Genomic DNA, 18,336 nt, shown 5'->3' on the forward strand with positions numbered 1-18,336 from the left:
GCAGCTCAGAACAGCACATAAGCAGATTCCATTAAATCCCGTTGTTGTTTCTGGGCTTGTTGTTGTGTTGGAATCCAAAGGCCTCTTCAAGTCCAAATACTCATGGGAATTGTATTTTCAGAATATTAATTTCAATTTCAATTAATTCCTACCTGCACTTCCTACCTATAGCATAACACCATACTGGGCTACTGCACTGCGTTATATTTGATGTGTTACACTCATAACATCTAACCATAATAAGAATTCTCCATATGGCAAAAGCAATCAAAGGATGAATGAAAAATCATACTGACTAACTTTGAGCGTCCCGCTTCCCCAACAGGTGACACTTGTGGCTGCTTTATTGATGTTTTGTTGAACAAATCAAGTCTTGGCTTGATGGCCACAAGCAAGGGCGCTTAAGCACACGCACGGAGATTAAAGCCGCTGAATTCATCACCATGTGGATGGACGAGAGTGATTCTTACTGAAATGAAGGCGGGCTTTCATTCATCGCTTGCTTTTGTGTTACTTGAGTACTATAAACACATCACACACACACGGGCTTTTGTTGGGCCCTCTTTTGTGTAAATAGCAGAGACAAGCGGACAAAAACGCCGGCTGATTGTTGTCAGGTAAGAAAGGAGCGGCTCGGGGTGTGTGTCAGTGGGTCATCTGGGAACAAAGTGACAGTATGCGAGGAGGAGGGAGGCTTTCACAATGAAACGCTGCTCTTTAGAAATGGAGATCAATTTCCACGTGCAGGTCGCCTTTAAAGGTTTTGCCAGGAAAATAACACGGACACTGTGTGCTTTAGGTATATGCGTATGCACGCGATCTGGATAGCATGACGTGTGTTTGTGTGTGGCTGTGTGTGGTTGTGTGTGTTTGTGTGTCCGCGCGGCTGCGTATAGGTTTGAGGGAGGTCCGGGTGCCATCTCTCAGCAAATCAGAAGGCCAGAAAATCCAATCTGCCTGGAGAGACAGCGGGGCTGTACATCATCTGCCATGGATGGACACTATCAGCGCTTTATCTGTAACCACCCCCAAACACACTCGCATCCATCCGCCCACACCCACATGCAAGCACACGCAGCCCACAACGTATGACCATAGTGAGTATAAAACTGCACAATGACCATGTATACAATAAATCAATACAAGCCAATAAATCATTCCTTATTTACAAAATATTCAAGACATGGCCAAGGTTATTTACAACAATGGAAGTAGTCAACTTGAGGTGCTCTCTTTATTTCAAAACATTTAAAACAATGCAAATAATAATTTTACTTTCAAATTCAAGATGTGTGCACATTTCTCAATATGCATTTACAGTCAGCCAGATTATTTGGCACCGGGCGAGCCTCACGAATAGCGAAAATACAAGTACTGTAACTGACGTCCACTGATATGAAATTAGGGTGAGGGGGTAAAAATAGGCAATAAAAAATTCTGTTAATTACAGAACAATTCTTCAAAACATGCTGACAAATATTCAATATATATTTACCATGAAAAATGGCATAAAAATAGGTTTTTGAAAAATGGAAAACAAAAAACTGTGAATGTGCGAATTGGATTTTGTGACCCTAAAATTTAACTTCAAGTCATTTTGATTTATACTAAGTTGTTATAATTAGGGATGGGGTAGTATCGGGCTGATATTTCAAGTTATCAGTTCAGGGAGTCCTCAAGTTACGGCTGAGTTCCGTTCCTATGCCGGCGATGTAACCCGAATTTCGGCTTAAGTCGGATTTCACCGTTAAAGTCGATATTTACATCAAAATACTTTGTACAGTAATCTTAAAAAACATATTTGCGTGACCCGGAAGACGCCGGAACCAATATTTCGTGTTTCCGCACGGACATTCATTGCTGACGGACGGCAGAGCGGAGCTAATTCGAACTTAAAAACTGAAATGTGATGTGCCTGATGGCGAGCCAACCTGCTCGATTGGCATCTGTTGCTGGAGGTAACAACTACACAACTTTAAATAACTCTAAAATGGCGTGATTACTGTGGGAAATTAACTAAAAAGGAGGTGCTACGGACAAGGCACGGGCGCCGTAAAGTCGAAATGACGTAGGTCGCGTACGACGTAACTCGAGGACTGCTTGTAGGCTACTGGCGACGGCAGCCAATGCTTACAATCAGGAACTAAAGATTAGAAATGAGAAGAATCGAAAATTGCCGGCATTGTATATTTTTTGCGCCATCTAGTGGTGAATTAATTGACTCATTCACTTTACAATATGTTGCATCACATTGTTTTCCATAACAATAGGTCTTGTATTTGTTATTACGTGATGCCGCACCTTACAGGATCCCGTCATCTTTCTGCTACGAATACCCAAAGGAGAAGAACTTTGTGAATGTAGTTAGCCTCCGTTAGCGCTTGCAGCTGGTGTCGGACCCAATGGGTCGACCGCCGCTTACCTCCCACAGCTGGGGCCTGCAAGGTGATTTGGGCTCCAGCTGCTTGGCTGCTAGCTTAATTAGCTAGCTTCTTGTTGTGTTCGCGTTGATAATAAATACTGAGGATGTTTGCTGTTATTTCAAGTGGACATTTATTTCACCACACCGTCTCATGCACATGTGATTCTTGTTCTCCTAATGAATCATTTCAACAGTCATTGACAGCTGCGACCCCTAGTGGTAACACTGATCATCACACTTCTCTCACTAGCCACTCTTGTTAGCCACTTGAACGAGTTCTTGTTAGCCACTCTTGCTCACCACTCACGCTAGCTCTTGCGCGACGGGTTGCTAACACATTCCAAATAACAATTGGTATATCAAGTGTCCTGTAATTATCCTCAGGGTATTTTGATGGAAGAACTTCAGACACCTTTTATGAAGACACAAGAGACTGTTGGAAATTATATCTTCCTAGCATCCTAGTAATATCATGAAAGCTTGTGTAAAAGTACTTTCCCCTACACAGCTGACTGACTGTTAAGAGACTTTTTTTTTTTGTTCTCGTTCTGTTCAAATTTGGAGGCCAGACTGTGTGTGTGCAAGTGAGAGAGAGAAAGCACATAGCAATCAATTCTTCATCTTTTGAGATAATTGATATAAATCTACTCATTAACGTGGCCCAATCAATCCAGTTCTGGGCACGCACGATGTGATGAATTTACTCCACACGTACGCACACACACTCACAGTGTGCACTTAGCACATCTTGATGGCCTGATTGTCTAGTTGTATGGCTCTGCAGAAATCTGTAATGAATGAAAAAAGGGGCGTTGAAGGAGGAATAGAAGAAAAATATTCTGATAAGAGATAAATGAGTGAAAGATTGATGGAAGTGCACCAACCTCTATGTGCTTCATTTAGTTCTAATCTGGCTGCTTCCAAGGGTGAAAAATGTTGAATTTATCGCAGCAGATGCCTTTCTGGGGTGGAGGAGAGGACTGGATAGAGAGTGGAACCCAGTGGAGAACCTCAGACCACCTTTGAGATGGAGCAGGCCTGGATGACGCCAATGGTATTGGTGCCAATTCCATTGAAGAGATTGAAGCCAGGCGAACATCAACATAGCGGGCATGAGTTAATAATTATTCAAACTCTTAAAATCAGAACTTGAATAAAAAAATTGATTTTGTTACATAGTGTAATTCATCTGTTTTGGTAGTCCAACTCACAGAGTTCCATAGGGTTCAATTTTGGGGTCACTCCTCTTCATCCCTACTTCCGACACCACTGGTTCTCAACCCCGGTTCTCGCGTACCCCTATCCAGCCTGTTTTTCCATGTCTCTGACAGCCAGCACAGCTGAGGATCGTTATCAGGCTTTCATGCAGAGCTTGCTGATTAGCTGTGTTTGCTGTGGGAGACGCACTCGAAAACGGCGGTTGAGAACCACTGCCCTAAACCACTTCCTGATGCCTCAGGTCAGCTAAATCTCCTGCTTTCTGGTCCCGTACTGTGGAAAGAGCTCCCTCTTCACATTAGAAAGCTCCCTTATTGTCTGTTTTTAAAATACATTTTTTTGGCCTTTGAACTGGGCTTAAGTTGTTTTTAGCTTAGGTGTTATATTTGATTTTTATCTGTGTACGGTCATTTCCAGCTGTGGTTGTTTCTAGAGTTCTTTATAAATTTGAGTAGATAGCTGACTGATGAAACTCATCCTGGTCTGGGAGGAAATCCACCAGGAGATCTTCCACTTTCTCATCAGGTTCACGGCCATTGGAAGGATTGCATAAGTACAAGAGGGCCATGCACACCACGAGCCACATTATGAGTTGTCCTGTACGTCATATTTTCACTTTCATTTTGGGTAGGATTCTTCGTCAAAATAGCCCCCCCCCCCCAAATTAGCTATGGATGTGACAAGTGGGATTTAATTTTTTATTTTTTTTTTTGCAGTAGACAAAAAGTCTGTGTAACGTGTTTCACACTTTATTCATAGAAAAGCACTGAGTCCAACACAAATCAATATAAAATGGTAGTAGCGATACATAAATAGTAATAAATTCTCGCTTTATAGACAGTAGCTCAAGAATTCGCACACACACAAAAAATATACAAATAAAACAAGTGTTGATGTTAAGCTATCATACTTCTGTGGCAACAAATACTGGAAATACCTTTTTATAATCAGTAGCACAAAGAGGCAACAAACACTTTCAATATTCCCTTAAGTTAGAAACAATCCAAAACAAAACAAACGGGAGAACAGTAGGTGAACTAATGAATGAATGCTACCAGCAAATAGTACTCTCCTACAAAAGAAAGACAAAAAGAACGGATGTGGAAAAAATACGTGAAGCTCCTCTTCCTCCCGCAAGCGTAAACAGACAAAACGAGAGGGAGGAAGTCACGACACTGTCGGTTTGACAAGATAAATCACGGTAAAGGCAGCTTACTGGAGCTTCCTGTTCAAGCAACTGGCGCAACTACATGCCACAGTCATGTGTTCATTCTTTCAGTGGATGTTTTCTTCATGCAGAAGATTCCACCTTTCTATATCAAGTCTGCTGCAGATCATCGATGCTTATTCAAGTTGGACACAGCAAGGCAAATGGCTTGAGGGATGGCCCACGACCAAACGGGGCTGGGCGATAATTCAAATATCAGTGTATCGCGATAGAGACCTGATCGATATCAATACACAGCTGTAGACAGAGGCTACAGTAGTTGTTTGATTTGTGCCACAAATACAAGCGCGTAAGCGGAGGTTTTGAGCACAAACATGTTTTTGGAGCGCAGCTGAGCCATCAAGTGACCACCCAAAGAAGCCGCTTAACCAACGAAGAAGTGTCGCTTAGCTTTGTTCGAGGAAATGAAAAAAAAAAACACATCCGCATGGATACATGGAGTAGAAGTCAAGGAATTTTACTGCCGGATATTTTAAATGGTATTTTTACTCTGGATAGTTGCATTTAATTTTATCTTTATTTTTTTGTTTTTCTTACTCTAAATTAAAAAAAAAAAAAAAAAAAAAAAAAAAAATTATATATATATATATATATATATATATATATATTGATATCGACTAATAAGCAATACTTGTATCGTGATACACTTTTTTCAGCCATTTTTCGCCCAGCCCTATGACCAAACAATTTGTCAGAAGATTTTAAACAACAAATGAAAAACAAGCAATTGAGGTCATCCAAAAGGCCATCCCGTTTGTTCATAGTTGCTTTTTGTGACGTTTAGGTGTGTTGTCCTCTTACATAAGCGCCACCGCATGACGACACCTTGAGAAGACACTAAAGGCTTTTGAGTCCTGATTGAATCAAACCCACAAAGAAGTAAAGCAAAAAATACTTTGTACATTGATAGGTCAGAAAGGCATTTTCCCAGTTTCAATGCTTTGCGCTCATCCATAAGCTGCAACCAAGCCAAGTCACCTGACTTGTACATTGTCCAATTGCAAAGCCGGCTGGAGCTTGGCCGCCTCTCTAATAGTGGTTCAATCCACTGCGTCTTATCTTGCACACTTAAGGAGCCATCTTTAGAGGCCCGTCCAAGTGGTTCTGCATAGTCAGGTTTACGTATGTATTTGTGCCCATTTTCCTCAACTTACATGCTTTTTTTGGGGGGGGTGGGAACTTTTTTTGTCTTTGCAAATCTTTAAAAAAAAAAAAGAAGAAAAAAAAGGTACAAACAAAAAGAGTAAAATATAGCAAAACAGAAATGTACACAGGAGCACCTGAGAAAAGTCTTTGCTCTTACAAAAATGCTGTCAAATCCCCCACATCCAAAACAGTTCAAGTAAACCCCCCAAAACAAAACAAAACAAACACAACATACTTATCATAAATAATTATAATTTTACAATTTTCTGAATTGACACTTTAATATTTACAATATTTTAAATGCTTAATGCTACTATTTTGTTTTGTTTTGTTTCATTAAGTGATGTCCCTGAGAACTAAGTTTAGCCTCTTGTTTTCTTTTTCATTCTTGTTTCTTCAATTAAAAGAAGAAAAAGAAAAAAATGGATACAGTGACATAGAAAATCACCTCAGATGGAATGTAATTAAAAAAAAAAAGTCCCTTTTTTAAATCCTCCTGTCAAGCTCACAGGCATGATGACGGCCGCTCGTCGTCATGCAGAGTTAGCGAACATCAATAAATAAATGAAGTAAATGCTGAAACCGGCAGGAACGTACTGAAGAGGTATTTGTGTGAAGTGCTCGTATAATGACATTTTGGAATATGAATGACGGAACATAGCTGCAGAATGAACAAAGTTCCAATAATGCCAATAACATCAGCTAAAAATTATATATATATTTTTTCATGTCAAACTTTGAGCCATTTTTAGAGTGACGTTGAATCTTTCAGGAAAATGTTGGCCCGTGTTGAGATTTCAAGTCGTATTAGAAGCACATCATATTTGATGCAATATTGTTAGTGCTGTTAAAGATTTATTTTTAGGCTTATCTAAAATTATTTTTGTTGTTGATTTGTAACAAATCCCATTCCTTGTCTGGGTTGTGTGTCACAACTATATTGGACTAGTTTCAAAGAGGACGTTTCGTTGGGAAATTCTCAAGTTTCCACAACAGATCTTATGATGGAAAGAAAACTTTAGCTACATGCAGAGGGAACAGTCGCTGATTATCAACAAGGCCCGAATCAATCTCAAACTTTCCAACGAAATAGACGACATGCGAAAAATAGTCACACTGTCCAAAGCATTTAGATTAAGTGGGACAATTTAACGAGATCAACTCCAATTTATAGTACGTGTGCGCATGGATGGAAAAATAGAACAGCTCTTCTGACACCTGTACTGAATGTTTACACGGCTTTTGGTTAAGTCTTTGGAATTTTTTCACCGCACTGTTGTTGTGGCTCGCCGTCTCTAATTATACGCCCTGGATGAAACTAAATGTTTTATCAACAGGGACGTTAAAGCTAATAAGACTGTTGAGGATTGATAGTAACACTGTGTGTTTTCATCCTCAGTGTTTCTTCCACTTTTCAAGCCCACATTAGCCTGTCAACTAATGTTTTTTGTTGTTGTTGTACAAGCCACATACAAATGAAAGCTAGTTCTGCTTTTCACAATCTTATGACTTATTTATTTATTTATTTTTACGTGTAATTTAACATTCGTTGGGAGTGGGCAAAAAAAAGCTGCGTTTTGTTGTTTATCTTTGACATCTTGAGCATTTTGCCCTCTTAGCAGTTTTCAGCGAAGTAGAGCAATGCACTGCAAACACTTCCTGGTTCACATTCCAAAAAACAAAAACATAACATTGGAATAAGAAAAATGCTTGTCAACAAATGGCTCAACTTAAGATGTAAAAACACAAGGAGTTCAAAATTATTTTAAATAGAAATATATACGACAAACTACTTCCTGAAGAGGATGAAGGGGTTATCTGGGGTCAACCGAATCGTTCCCTGACCAGCATCATGAGTTTCTTTTTGCCCTTGTAGATTTGTTTGAGGTTGTCTATGAACTGGGCAAACTGAATGTGGCCGTCCTGCGCCAACAGGAACGTTTCCCGTGCTTTGCTCAGGAACTCGATGAACTCGCCGTAGTGCCGCGGGCTGATGTGCGTGAGTCGAGAGTGCGTGGTGTTGATGTACGCCGAGATGGTGGCGTCCAGCAGCTGTCGCAGAGGCGCCTTGTCTGTCGACATCAGCTTCCCGGAGTTCCTTCTGCCGGGAATGCCGGCGAGACCCGGTGCCGTCATGGTGCACCGCCGCAGGATATCAGACAGCACGGTGGCGCAGTGCACGCTCTTCACCACCAGGGGAATAATTGCGGCCAGCTCGTTTTTCCCCAGCGAGTGACTGAGCGCGCAGGCCCACAGGACGTCATTAATGGCCGGGTGCGTGTCCTGGTTGTAAGCCAGGTTCAAGTGCGTCATGGCGAGGGAGGCCAGCTTAAACGAGCGCAATGGGTAGCCTCTGTGCTCCATGTACCTGGCGATGGTGAAGAGCTGCGAGTACGTCATCCCGGTGGACGCCGCGTCGATCACGATCTGGTAGGCCGTCTCAAAGGCGATGTGGTCCTTCTCGCAGAGAGTCAGAGCGGACAGGGCGCAGTTCTGGGGGTCCTTCATGGCGCACTGGAGCGCCAGCGTCCTGGCGCAACTGGCCAGCTCCTCTCGTTGCGGGTAATCCAGGCTGAGGCGCAGGATGGTGTTGTGGGACATGACGGTGGCCGCGACGATGCTGGTGGCCTCGGTGGGAGTGAAGAGAGTGTACCAGCTCTGCAAAATGCTCACCAGAGCACGGAGACCTGAGAAAAAAGCAGAGGAAGAAGATATTTGTGTGTTCCACCAGTATTTGCAGGGCATAGGGACCTGCTGAGAATAGGAAGATTAGTGAAAATGTATACTGTCGTAATTGTTTTTAACTCGTTTGCTACCAAAAACGCATAAATACGTTCTATTTTAAATATTGCCACGGTCCCAAAAACATATTTATACTTTTTTTTATACTAGAGCATACAGAAGGCTTTGATGCAGCCTCTGACCTGAAGAGGTGACTTCAAGCAGTGGTAGTTATTGCAAAAAACGACCAGCAGGTGGCAGCAGAGTATAAGAGATCAGCCAGGGCCATGTTGCAACAAGCTTTTCCTGCCCACTGTTTTCAACAGGTTTGTGAATAATGATGACATTTAGCTATATTCTAATGCTCATTGCTGCAAAATGGAAACAGATACAAATGTATTTTTTTTTTCCTGATGAAAGAACAATATTCTGTGGGCCTTGCAAAATCTGTCAAAATCCAGTAAAACAGCCGGGAGGGAAGGGGGTTGCTTCAGTGAAAATGGCTGGGAGTGAATGCGTTAAGAGATGGTGGCAGATCACTACTTTTACATTAGGCTGACTTTGGCCTGAGCACAAAAACATTGTAACATGTACATTTGTGAATAGCAAATGGCAAATATGCGTGAAAACAGCGTTTTTAAACTGTCTTGCTGCTTATTGTTTAGCTTTTATTTGCCACTTCTGCTGCCTGATCCATGGGAAAACATTAAGATTTCTTATTATTTTATTTTTTTACAAACCCAAAAAATTCTTCCAGAAACGTTGATAAGCATTCATTATGTTTTCAAGAAAAATGGAAGGGTCAATTGGAAAATATGTTGTAAAAACTGAACACCACCACTAAAATATTAAAAAATATTGAGGAAAAAAGAGAAAAAATAATAAAAATGAAGAGAAAGACAAGAAAAGAGAGAGAGAGAAATTAGCAAATAGAATGTGCAAATTCACGTGTGCCAAACTGTCGATTGTAGTTTTAATTTGCAATATCACTATTCACCACTAGATGGCAGACATGGCTTAGTTGCACGTATACACTGGATCTTGTTCGGCCCTATACTAAAACATGAGTAAGCCTAAAAAAGATTTTGCGGATTTGGAATGATATGCAGGACAAACAGTATGTCAGTACAGTAATACAACAATTTTGAGTGTATTGATTTTTGTGAAAAATGCACAAAATTAGTTTTAGCACCTAACGGTTTGTTTTTCAAGCGGTTTTGTGCCATCCTTGAATAAGAAATGTATTATGAAAAACGAAATATATTTAGAGCACGTGTTTTGCACATATGCACAAATTGTGTCAATATTTTCAGTAAATAACATTTTTGTCATACATCTCGTTGGGATGTGCGTGGTTCTATGTGTATATGTTGTTTTTTTACATTTCTTGGGAGTTTCTTTTGAGTGAGTTTTCCATTATAATAAAAAACAAAAGTATTTCTTAATTGAGAACGTGAACAGCTATTTGCATCATTAACGTCAAGCTACTTAGTACATAATCCAATAATTGGTGATGTTCACATGATAAGGAACACTAAATGCAGATTTTGTTTGCCTGTTGTTGGTGAGGGGAGGGTAAATGTTCAACGTACCGACTTCAGTGGCACAGGTTACCAGCCAGCGGACCATCTCTCGCCTTCTCCAGTTGAGAGTGGACAGAGTCATCCTCATCACCTGTAACAGGAATATGGACAAGATGATCCCGCAACGGTGTACAAAGGGAACAAAAACTGAAGTTTAATTGGGCATTTTTGACATCTGTGAGTTTCCCCATCATGCCCGTGCAACATCAGAAGAGTTACACGTCTCTGTTCAATGCGGTCTCTTGAATGTATGATATACATATAAAGAAATCGAAAGAAATATAATAATAAATAAATAAATAAATATGATCAAAAATTATATAAATACTCAAATCGAATAGGATTTGAATAGAATCTGTAAGTATATACATACTGTATATGCAGGGGTCCAAAATTGCCAATCCAAAAGGAAAATAATAATAATAATACAGCACAATTAAAGCATTTAATCACGTAAAGTTTAAAGTAAAAACCGTTAGGACAAAAACAACAACACACCAATCTCATCTGGATCTCATCCTCTTTATGAGCATCGATGTCAAACCTCATCATGTCAAGTTTATTTCTTACTATGCAGGATCTTTCTAGCAAAAACATTTTTTATCCAATATATTTGATCCAGATCCCTCTCTTCATAGAGAACAGCGTGTCTATTGTGCCAAAGCTCACTGATTCATTTAGCATTTAGCAAATATTGTGAGGCTGTTGAAGTTTGGAAAGTGCTAGGTTAAGCACAGTGTGTCATGGCCACTTCATATTGGAGAGTTACAGGTATGTCGTAAAAGTCGCGAACACACAGGCACATACAGGACACGTGTGCATGCACACCCACAGGCACACAACAAACCCACACACGCTACCTGAAGTCCGAGCTCCAAGGCCACATTGAGCAACGTGATATCAGGCGGGCTGTCTGCAGGTGTCGCAATTTTGAAGGCATCCTGGGCTAGTTTAAAGATTAAGGAAGAAGAGTGGATGTTTTTCTGGATGGCTTCCAGAACTGTTCGCAATCTCAACATGTCACCTACAGATGAGAAGCAACGCTAATGTTAAGATTTTGATTTGCAATCTTAAAATGACACTCGTTGCAGCCAGGACTGTACCTTTAGCAGCAGTTAGCATAGTGGAAGCGAGCTCACACTGCTGTGACTCCAAGTGCCCGAGAGTGAACCAGCGTGGATATCTACTTGGAACGATGGAAATGCCATGATGAGGGTGACCGACATCCCCGGAGCCTGCAGATGACTCCAGGACTGGCAACCTGAGGAAGAAAATGCACAACTTCGGTTTCATACAATTCACAGGATTACGAAGATCACATCTATTAACAAAAGTGCTGTACAATTGGTGGTAACTCAAAGTGCAATGAGAACTAGCTGTGAAAAACAAATGCAGAATCAGAATATTTGAATTCTAGTGAGAATATCATAGCAAATTGTAGTGTGTACTAGAGTCATAGGAATGTTAGGATGGCAACGCAATGAACACATGTGACGTAGTACGTTTGCATGTGAATGAGAATGTTTAGTCAGCTCATGAAATTAGTCAATAAAGTCCTTTTAGGCAGTGTATTAACATATTTGTAGTTACTTCGCTTCACTACTCGACTTAAAACTTAACCAAAAGAGTGTGTGTGTGTTTGAGTGTGTGTGTGTTTGAGTGTGTGTGTGTGTGTTTGAGAATATGAAGCTTGGTTAAGTGATTTGGTGTAGATAAAGTACACTCCATTTACCATTATGATATCAACTGGATTTGTCATTTTTTTGGACTATGAGGTGTTTTTGGCAAAAGTACAATTAGTAACCTATTCGAGTTGATTCAGAATTTACTGCTTAAACGGTAAATGAATAGCAAATTAGAATTTTGGGTACCAGCTCTAATTAACATAATGGTCATTTTCATAAATAAAAAAAATCATACATGATCAACTCTTTCTTAAGATGTTGATAAGAGTCTTTGCATTAAAACAGAGTTGGCTTATTCAGTCGTTATGACCAAGTACAAAGTATTATGCTGTCAGTACAGTAATAAAAGATATGGCATAGACATCCGTTTGCCATCACTTGCAGCTAACTGACTAACTCCAATTTCATTATATTGAAGCTGAAGCAGCATTTCAAGGACGTGCCGAGGACCTTATTTCAGAATGTATCATATAACACAGCTTTATTTTGTTCCTGTGTTCCGAAACACGCTGAGCATATATAGTTATGCAAGTTTCTAGCTATTTCATAGCTTAATGGCCAAATTCCTGGAGAGAAATCACATATTGATCATATGTATCACTCACAGACTGCACTGAGACCAAGGCTTCTTTAAACAATTTAACAGGCAGCGCATCAACATTTGATAGAACAAAATGTGAACTAAAAGTATACAATCACGGTGGTTAAAAAGTCTGACCTCATGGCGCGGAGGGCCACTTTATATGCCAGGTCCGCATCATGCGGCAGCAGTGCAGAAAAGAGGTACTTGGCAAAAGTGTGCATAGGAACACTCTCCCTGTGGATGACCTCACCAAGACCGCTGAATGGACCAGCTGCATAGATGCAGAAAAGAAATCATTCTCATCTTTCAAGGACAAAAGGTTTTATATTCACTTGCCACCAAAACTATTGGAAGGAAGACTCTTTTTTTGGAGGGGGGGGGGGGGGGTGATTTTATTTTTGCTGTAGAATGAAAAGTCCCGTGGAAAAAAGTTATGTTAACCAAGTTGTTTATCTACGACGGCGTATTAGGGCCACGTATAAATATATATATATTTTTAGAGGGCGGGGGCAATATTCAGAGAAAAAAACTCGCAAATTTGCCACTTTATAAACTTGCAAATTTACGAGTTTTTTGCACGCAAATTTGCGACTTTATAAAGTGGCAAATTGAAACTTACGAGAAATACACATAGCGCACAACTCGATTGTTTGTGCCAATACTTTTCGGTCGGGTTTCCAAATAAGGATATAGTAATTGCTTTAGTAGAGATTAAGCATATCATGTTAAGCATTCGCTCTTTGAAGCCTTGTGTACGGCCACTGGAAAGCGACAAAGACACCTTGCTTTGTGAAGGTGGTCCACACCCGGACGATCAAGCATTTAAATTAATTTGTTAAAATCTATATTTACTTGTACATTTATGTTTCCAGAATTATTATTTACACAACATTCATTGTGGCAAATCTGCTGCTCTCCGTCATTCACTTGCATTTACCTATGGTATGCTAGCATCTGATTGGATAGTGTTAGTCAGCTGATGGGGGATCAGGAAGTGTTGTCGCTATGAATGACAAGTAAAGTTTTAATTTAAGAATAAATCCGTCTCCATCCTGCCTTTTCATTTTATAAACAGTGTCCCATTAACCATCAACGAATCCTCACATGATTAGACTATAGCTACGCTACGTGTATTTCTCGTAAGTTTCAGAGTTTTTCTCTCGCAAATCTGCCACCATATAGTCGCAAATTTGCGAGTCTATAAAGTGGCAATTTTGTCACTTAATAAACTCGCAAATTTGCCACTTTATAAACTTGCAAATGTGTCACTTTATAAAGTTGCAAATTTGCGGGGGTTTTTCCTGAAATATTGCCCCCGCCCTCCAAAAAATATATATTTATACGTGGCCTTAATACGCCGTTGTATTTATCTGATCCATATGTCAATAAATAATGAATCTTGTGTCATATTCATCGCTTGCAAACCCAATTTGCAAAAAGAAATGAATTGGCCTCACTGTTCCAATACTTTTGGAGGGGAGTGTATTTGCATTTAGAATACGCGTCATATGGGACAAACATTGTAAAATGAGTACAACACCACGTCCAATGTTTGTTGATTGTTGTACCTTCTAGTAACTGTATGGCCTGTTTCCGGAGGGTCTGGACCAGCACGTCGTCCAGCTCTAGCTCTTGCAGCTTTATTACAATTTGCTCTTCATTGCGGCACACCTACACGACAACACACCATACAAGATTCAAAGGTTAAACACATTGCACAATATTCTGTACAGTACATGATCAATACTCAATGTTCCAACAAAAACATTTTTACTTTTTGTGGAAATACTGTATCGTCTGAGTAATCTTTTAAAAAATCGTTCTGGATGAAAAATCGACTTCATGCATCTGTTTTTTGTTTTCCCCCAGAGAACAAGATGCCATGATGATAGGGGAAAAAAGGTGAACAGTATATGACAGTCTGCACTTTAGGACTTTCATACCTTGTCCTGAGCATAGAGACCCTCTGGCATTATCCTTTGTTGGCCCATGCCCATCAGAGTCACCTCCAGGGCTAGAGTTAGGTAGGACTCTCTCCCATCATGACTGCCCCACACAGGTACATGGTGGTAGACTGGACGTCTGGGCTCACCCTCTTATAGATGGGGAGAAAAGAAATACAAAGATCAGATTGTAATTTCAGAAATGACAGTTGATTTGTTATAAATCTAAGGCGAAATAATAATAAAAATGATCCAACGAAATGCCACTGATCCCCCGCCGCTTATAACTAACCTGCATGCTCTGTTAGGGTCGGATTCATTTTAAACCAGTCCAAACTAACTCAAGTAACCATGCTAAATAACACTAACATTAAATCTAAGATTTTAGGGAACTACTCTACAACTAAGAAATCTTCAAAACTACAGTGCAGCTTGCGATAGATAGACAAAACTACTGTTCAAAACACAGAGCTACCAAAAGTGTCAAACACTTACTTATGAAAAAACAAACAAACAAGGACCACAATGTTAAAGTAGTAGCTAATATTGTGATAGCAAATTATGCAGTCTTAGAAAAATATATTGTTTTGCTTTTCCCAAGAAAGATAAAGTCAGCGGTTCATGCAATCCAAAGTTTCTTTCGTTGCATGACTTTTACCTGTTTAGATTAAAGTTTAACAGAGGTGTATAGGACAGAGAATGTGCTCTGTGACCAAGGGTCCACAGGTTCAACTCCCTGGCTAGCATAGGGATATACTGTATGACTGGAGTGAGTAAATGAGCAGCAGTGTTCCAGGAACAGTAAAACAGAGGGACACAGTGAAAATCCAAACTATCGATAGGATATATTGTTTGAATGGAAAAGTTCCCTAAAGGCCAGTAATCATGAAAAAGACACACCTGTTTAGAAAAAATAAATACATCTTGAGTGCGGATGAGCACGAATAGTGGGTGATTGTTTTATATATATATATATATATATATGTATATATATATATAAAATGGATATAAAAAGTTTACACGCGCCTGTTCTAATTCCAGGATTTTGTGATATTAAAAAACAACACACATACACAATTTCAAACCCTCTTCTACCCTTTTCATATATTCTATAAGCTGCACAAATCAATTAAAAAATTAATGGAAATCTTTTAGGTTGAAAAAAAAAATCCTGCACAATAATCTAGTTGCATAAATATGCACACCCTCAAATTAATACTTTTGTTATAGCCTTGTTGGCTTTAATTAAAACAATGAGTTGCTCTGGAGTCTATCAGTATGGCACAACATGATGTGGCAATATTTGACCACTCTTTACTAAAAGTCTCCAAATGGTACAGATTGCTAGGGACATTTATTTCCTGTGAGCAGCCTTCTTCAAATCAACCAACATATGTACAGTTAGATTCAGGCTGGATTCTGGCTGGACCATTTCAAAAGCTTATCGTCTTTTGGTAAAAGACTTTGAGCCAACACTGGCTGGTATTTGGAACTGTTCATTATTCCCCCCCAAAGAGCAAGGTTTGCCTTTCTTTTGGTGATGAGTAGTGTGTTGTGTTTGTGAAACCAAACATGCGGTACCTTTTGGAATTATGGATTTTAAACAAAAATTCTACCTTAATTTCAAACAGAACACATTTTCCCACATACACTTGGGTTGGGAGATTTAAAATGTTTTCTTGCTAAATGTAGCTGGGCTTTGAATGATTTTCTTCACCAAATGAGGCTTCTGTCTTGCACCTACACTACAGCCCAGACATTTGAGGAAGATAGGAGATTGTTGTGATATGTGCTCAACAGCCAGTACTTGCCAGAAATTCCAGCAGCTCCATGCTATTGGCCTCTTGACTAGTTTTTTGATTATGTCAATACTGTGCATATTTACTCCACTTGACAATTGTCACCACTGTGTTCCATGCTATACTCTATTTAATGCCTACCATTCCCCTGACTGAAACCTTTGAACAATGAGATTCCTCTGATTCCTCTGGGAGCTTTTTGTGGACCACGGGATATATATATATATATAAAAAAAAAAGCATACTAAAATAGCTCAACTTTATTCAGGATTAATCAGAGGTCAAACGTCAGATTTAAAGTGGTTGCAGCCTGCAGGTGTTTTCTTACTCCAACTTAACATGAGTTTGATTGTGATTGGTTGTTTCTGACCACAGCCACATCCCCAGTTATAAGCGGATGCGCAATGTTGTTTATTTTAACTTGTATTAGTTATAAAAAATAAATGATCATGGTCTATTTTGTTTATATGACAGAAACATGTCATTCCAATAAGGTTGTGTAGATATTTTTTTTTTTTAATAATACATCGACTGTCTATAATGTAGTATGTATAGTGAACACAATATAGTCTTAAGGAGCAGGCTGTACCATGCTAGTTTATGGAGCATAATAGCTCTTGGTCCTGCCATTAGAACATAGGAGTCTCTTGTCTGGTGATTCACTGCTGCTGAGCTGGATCACCTCAGCTCTTGTTGGCAATGCATCATCAGTTCAACAAGGAACAGTTTAGTTTTTGGTAACCAAACCCTTAAACCACAAATTAATGTTGTGCGTTCAGTGAATTTAATAGAAAACAAGACTGTACTGCAGGTTATTATTATTATATATTTTTTTATGTGTCAGTTGAAGGTTTGCTGAGAACCGTGCCAAAGATGGCACAGGTAGAGGAGAAATGAATTGGAAATATGATTTTGGCAAATAGTTGCAACCTAAATACGACTATTTTCCAGTACATGTTAATGATTTTGTACCTCCTGTGTCCATGGTGCTGTCGTCATCGACCCTACATGTTTCGGTGAGTGTGGTAAACAGGCAGCCAATGGGATCCAGAGGATGTCCTACCCAACCCTCCAGGTTAGTGGTGGTAGTCACGCCCCTCTGAAGAAGCTCTGGGGGAGGGATAATTGAAAGTCAGAGGGGCCCTTTATTGATAAGTTGTCCCAAAACATGACAAAAGGTAGTAGACATCAACAAGAAAAGTGGCGGGCATGTGTGTGTACCTTTCTTTTGGTGTTTATAGATATCCATCTCACGCTGCTGTAGGAGGCGGAGCGTGTTGATGATGGCCACTGCTAGTCGCAAGGCTTCCCTGGAGTAACCGTGGGAACGCAGGGCATCTACGCGAGCGCATGCTGTCGGTACGTGGTCTGCAGGTTTGACAAGTGACATGTTGAAGAAATTGACCTGAGTGTCATCAGAACTACTGCATATGTACGTCTGTGTATGCGTATACTGCATGTATGTTGGGTAAACTTACTAGTCAAGTTGTTTGCATATGAGAAATAACTGATTGTTTGACCTCTAGTCATGACTTTAAACTGGTTAAAGACATTGAAAGTACAGGTATGTGCTGTGCACATTTTATTGTGTTTATGCAGTTAAAACTGGTCATCGATGAACAATTTCAATGTTTGACATAGTTCACTCACTGCGTGCGTGTATGTGCGTACCAAGCCAGAGGGGCAGGCCCTGTGGATTAAACAGCAGACTCTCCTCATCTCTCTGGTATGATGGAGACATGTAGTAATCACTGCCGATGATCCTCTGAAGATGGCTGCCCTGCCAGTGGAGGTTGCAAGCCTCGACTGCCCGGCTGAACACGGTCCTCCGTGGCCTGGACAGAGAGTCTGACAAGCAAAACACACACCAGGCATGGTGTATAATTTAGGAATGGATGCGCATCGGTATAGGTGCGGCATTTGTACTCATATTTGGGTTCATGGAAAGCTTCAATACTCTAACAGCTGTAATACTTTACCAGCTTGACATTGACCTTCCGGGTAGGAG

At 40.1% G+C, this 18,336-nt stretch overlaps 1 protein-coding gene and 1 long non-coding RNA gene across 3 annotated transcripts in view; one reads left to right on the forward strand and one right to left on the reverse strand.

The window, feature by feature from the left end:
- Window positions 1–1,869: 1,869 nt before the first annotated feature.
- LOC147181872 (uncharacterized) lies at window positions 1,870–3,596 on the forward strand. Its single transcript, XR_015094381.1, has 2 exons — window positions 1,870–1,958; window positions 3,374–3,596. It is a non-coding gene; the product is annotated as an uncharacterized LOC147181872 (long non-coding RNA).
- A 777-nt stretch (window positions 3,597–4,373) lies between these two features.
- The window catches only part of zswim5 (zinc finger, SWIM-type containing 5), a 56,259-nt gene continuing 42,296 nt past the window's right edge, over window positions 4,374–18,336 (reverse strand). Inside the window, exons 7-16 of one of the 2 annotated variants that reach the window (XM_086095509.1) lie at window positions 17,979–18,176; window positions 17,550–17,696; window positions 17,301–17,438; window positions 14,530–14,681; window positions 14,155–14,257; window positions 12,722–12,857; window positions 11,422–11,579; window positions 11,179–11,342; window positions 10,328–10,409; window positions 4,374–8,701 (exon numbers count right to left, since the gene is read on the reverse strand). In XM_086095509.1, the coding sequence (XP_085951635.1) occupies window positions 7,839–8,701; window positions 10,328–10,409; window positions 11,179–11,342; window positions 11,422–11,579; window positions 12,722–12,857; window positions 14,155–14,257; window positions 14,530–14,681; window positions 17,301–17,438; window positions 17,550–17,696; window positions 17,979–18,176 (2,141 nt within the window). In that variant the 3' untranslated portion in view covers window positions 4,374–7,838. The remainder of the gene's footprint in view (window positions 8,702–10,327; window positions 10,410–11,178; window positions 11,343–11,421; window positions 11,580–12,721; window positions 12,858–14,154; window positions 14,258–14,529; window positions 14,682–17,300; window positions 17,439–17,549; window positions 17,697–17,978; window positions 18,177–18,336) is intronic. The other variant, XM_086095519.1, reaches the window with a different exon arrangement.

This window comes from Leptonotus elevatus, chromosome 1, assembly GCF_054856555.1.
Source record: "Leptonotus elevatus isolate MCC_2025b chromosome 1, RoL_Lele_1.0, whole genome shotgun sequence".
Taxonomy (NCBI): Eukaryota; Metazoa; Chordata; class Actinopteri; order Syngnathiformes; family Syngnathidae; genus Leptonotus; species Leptonotus elevatus.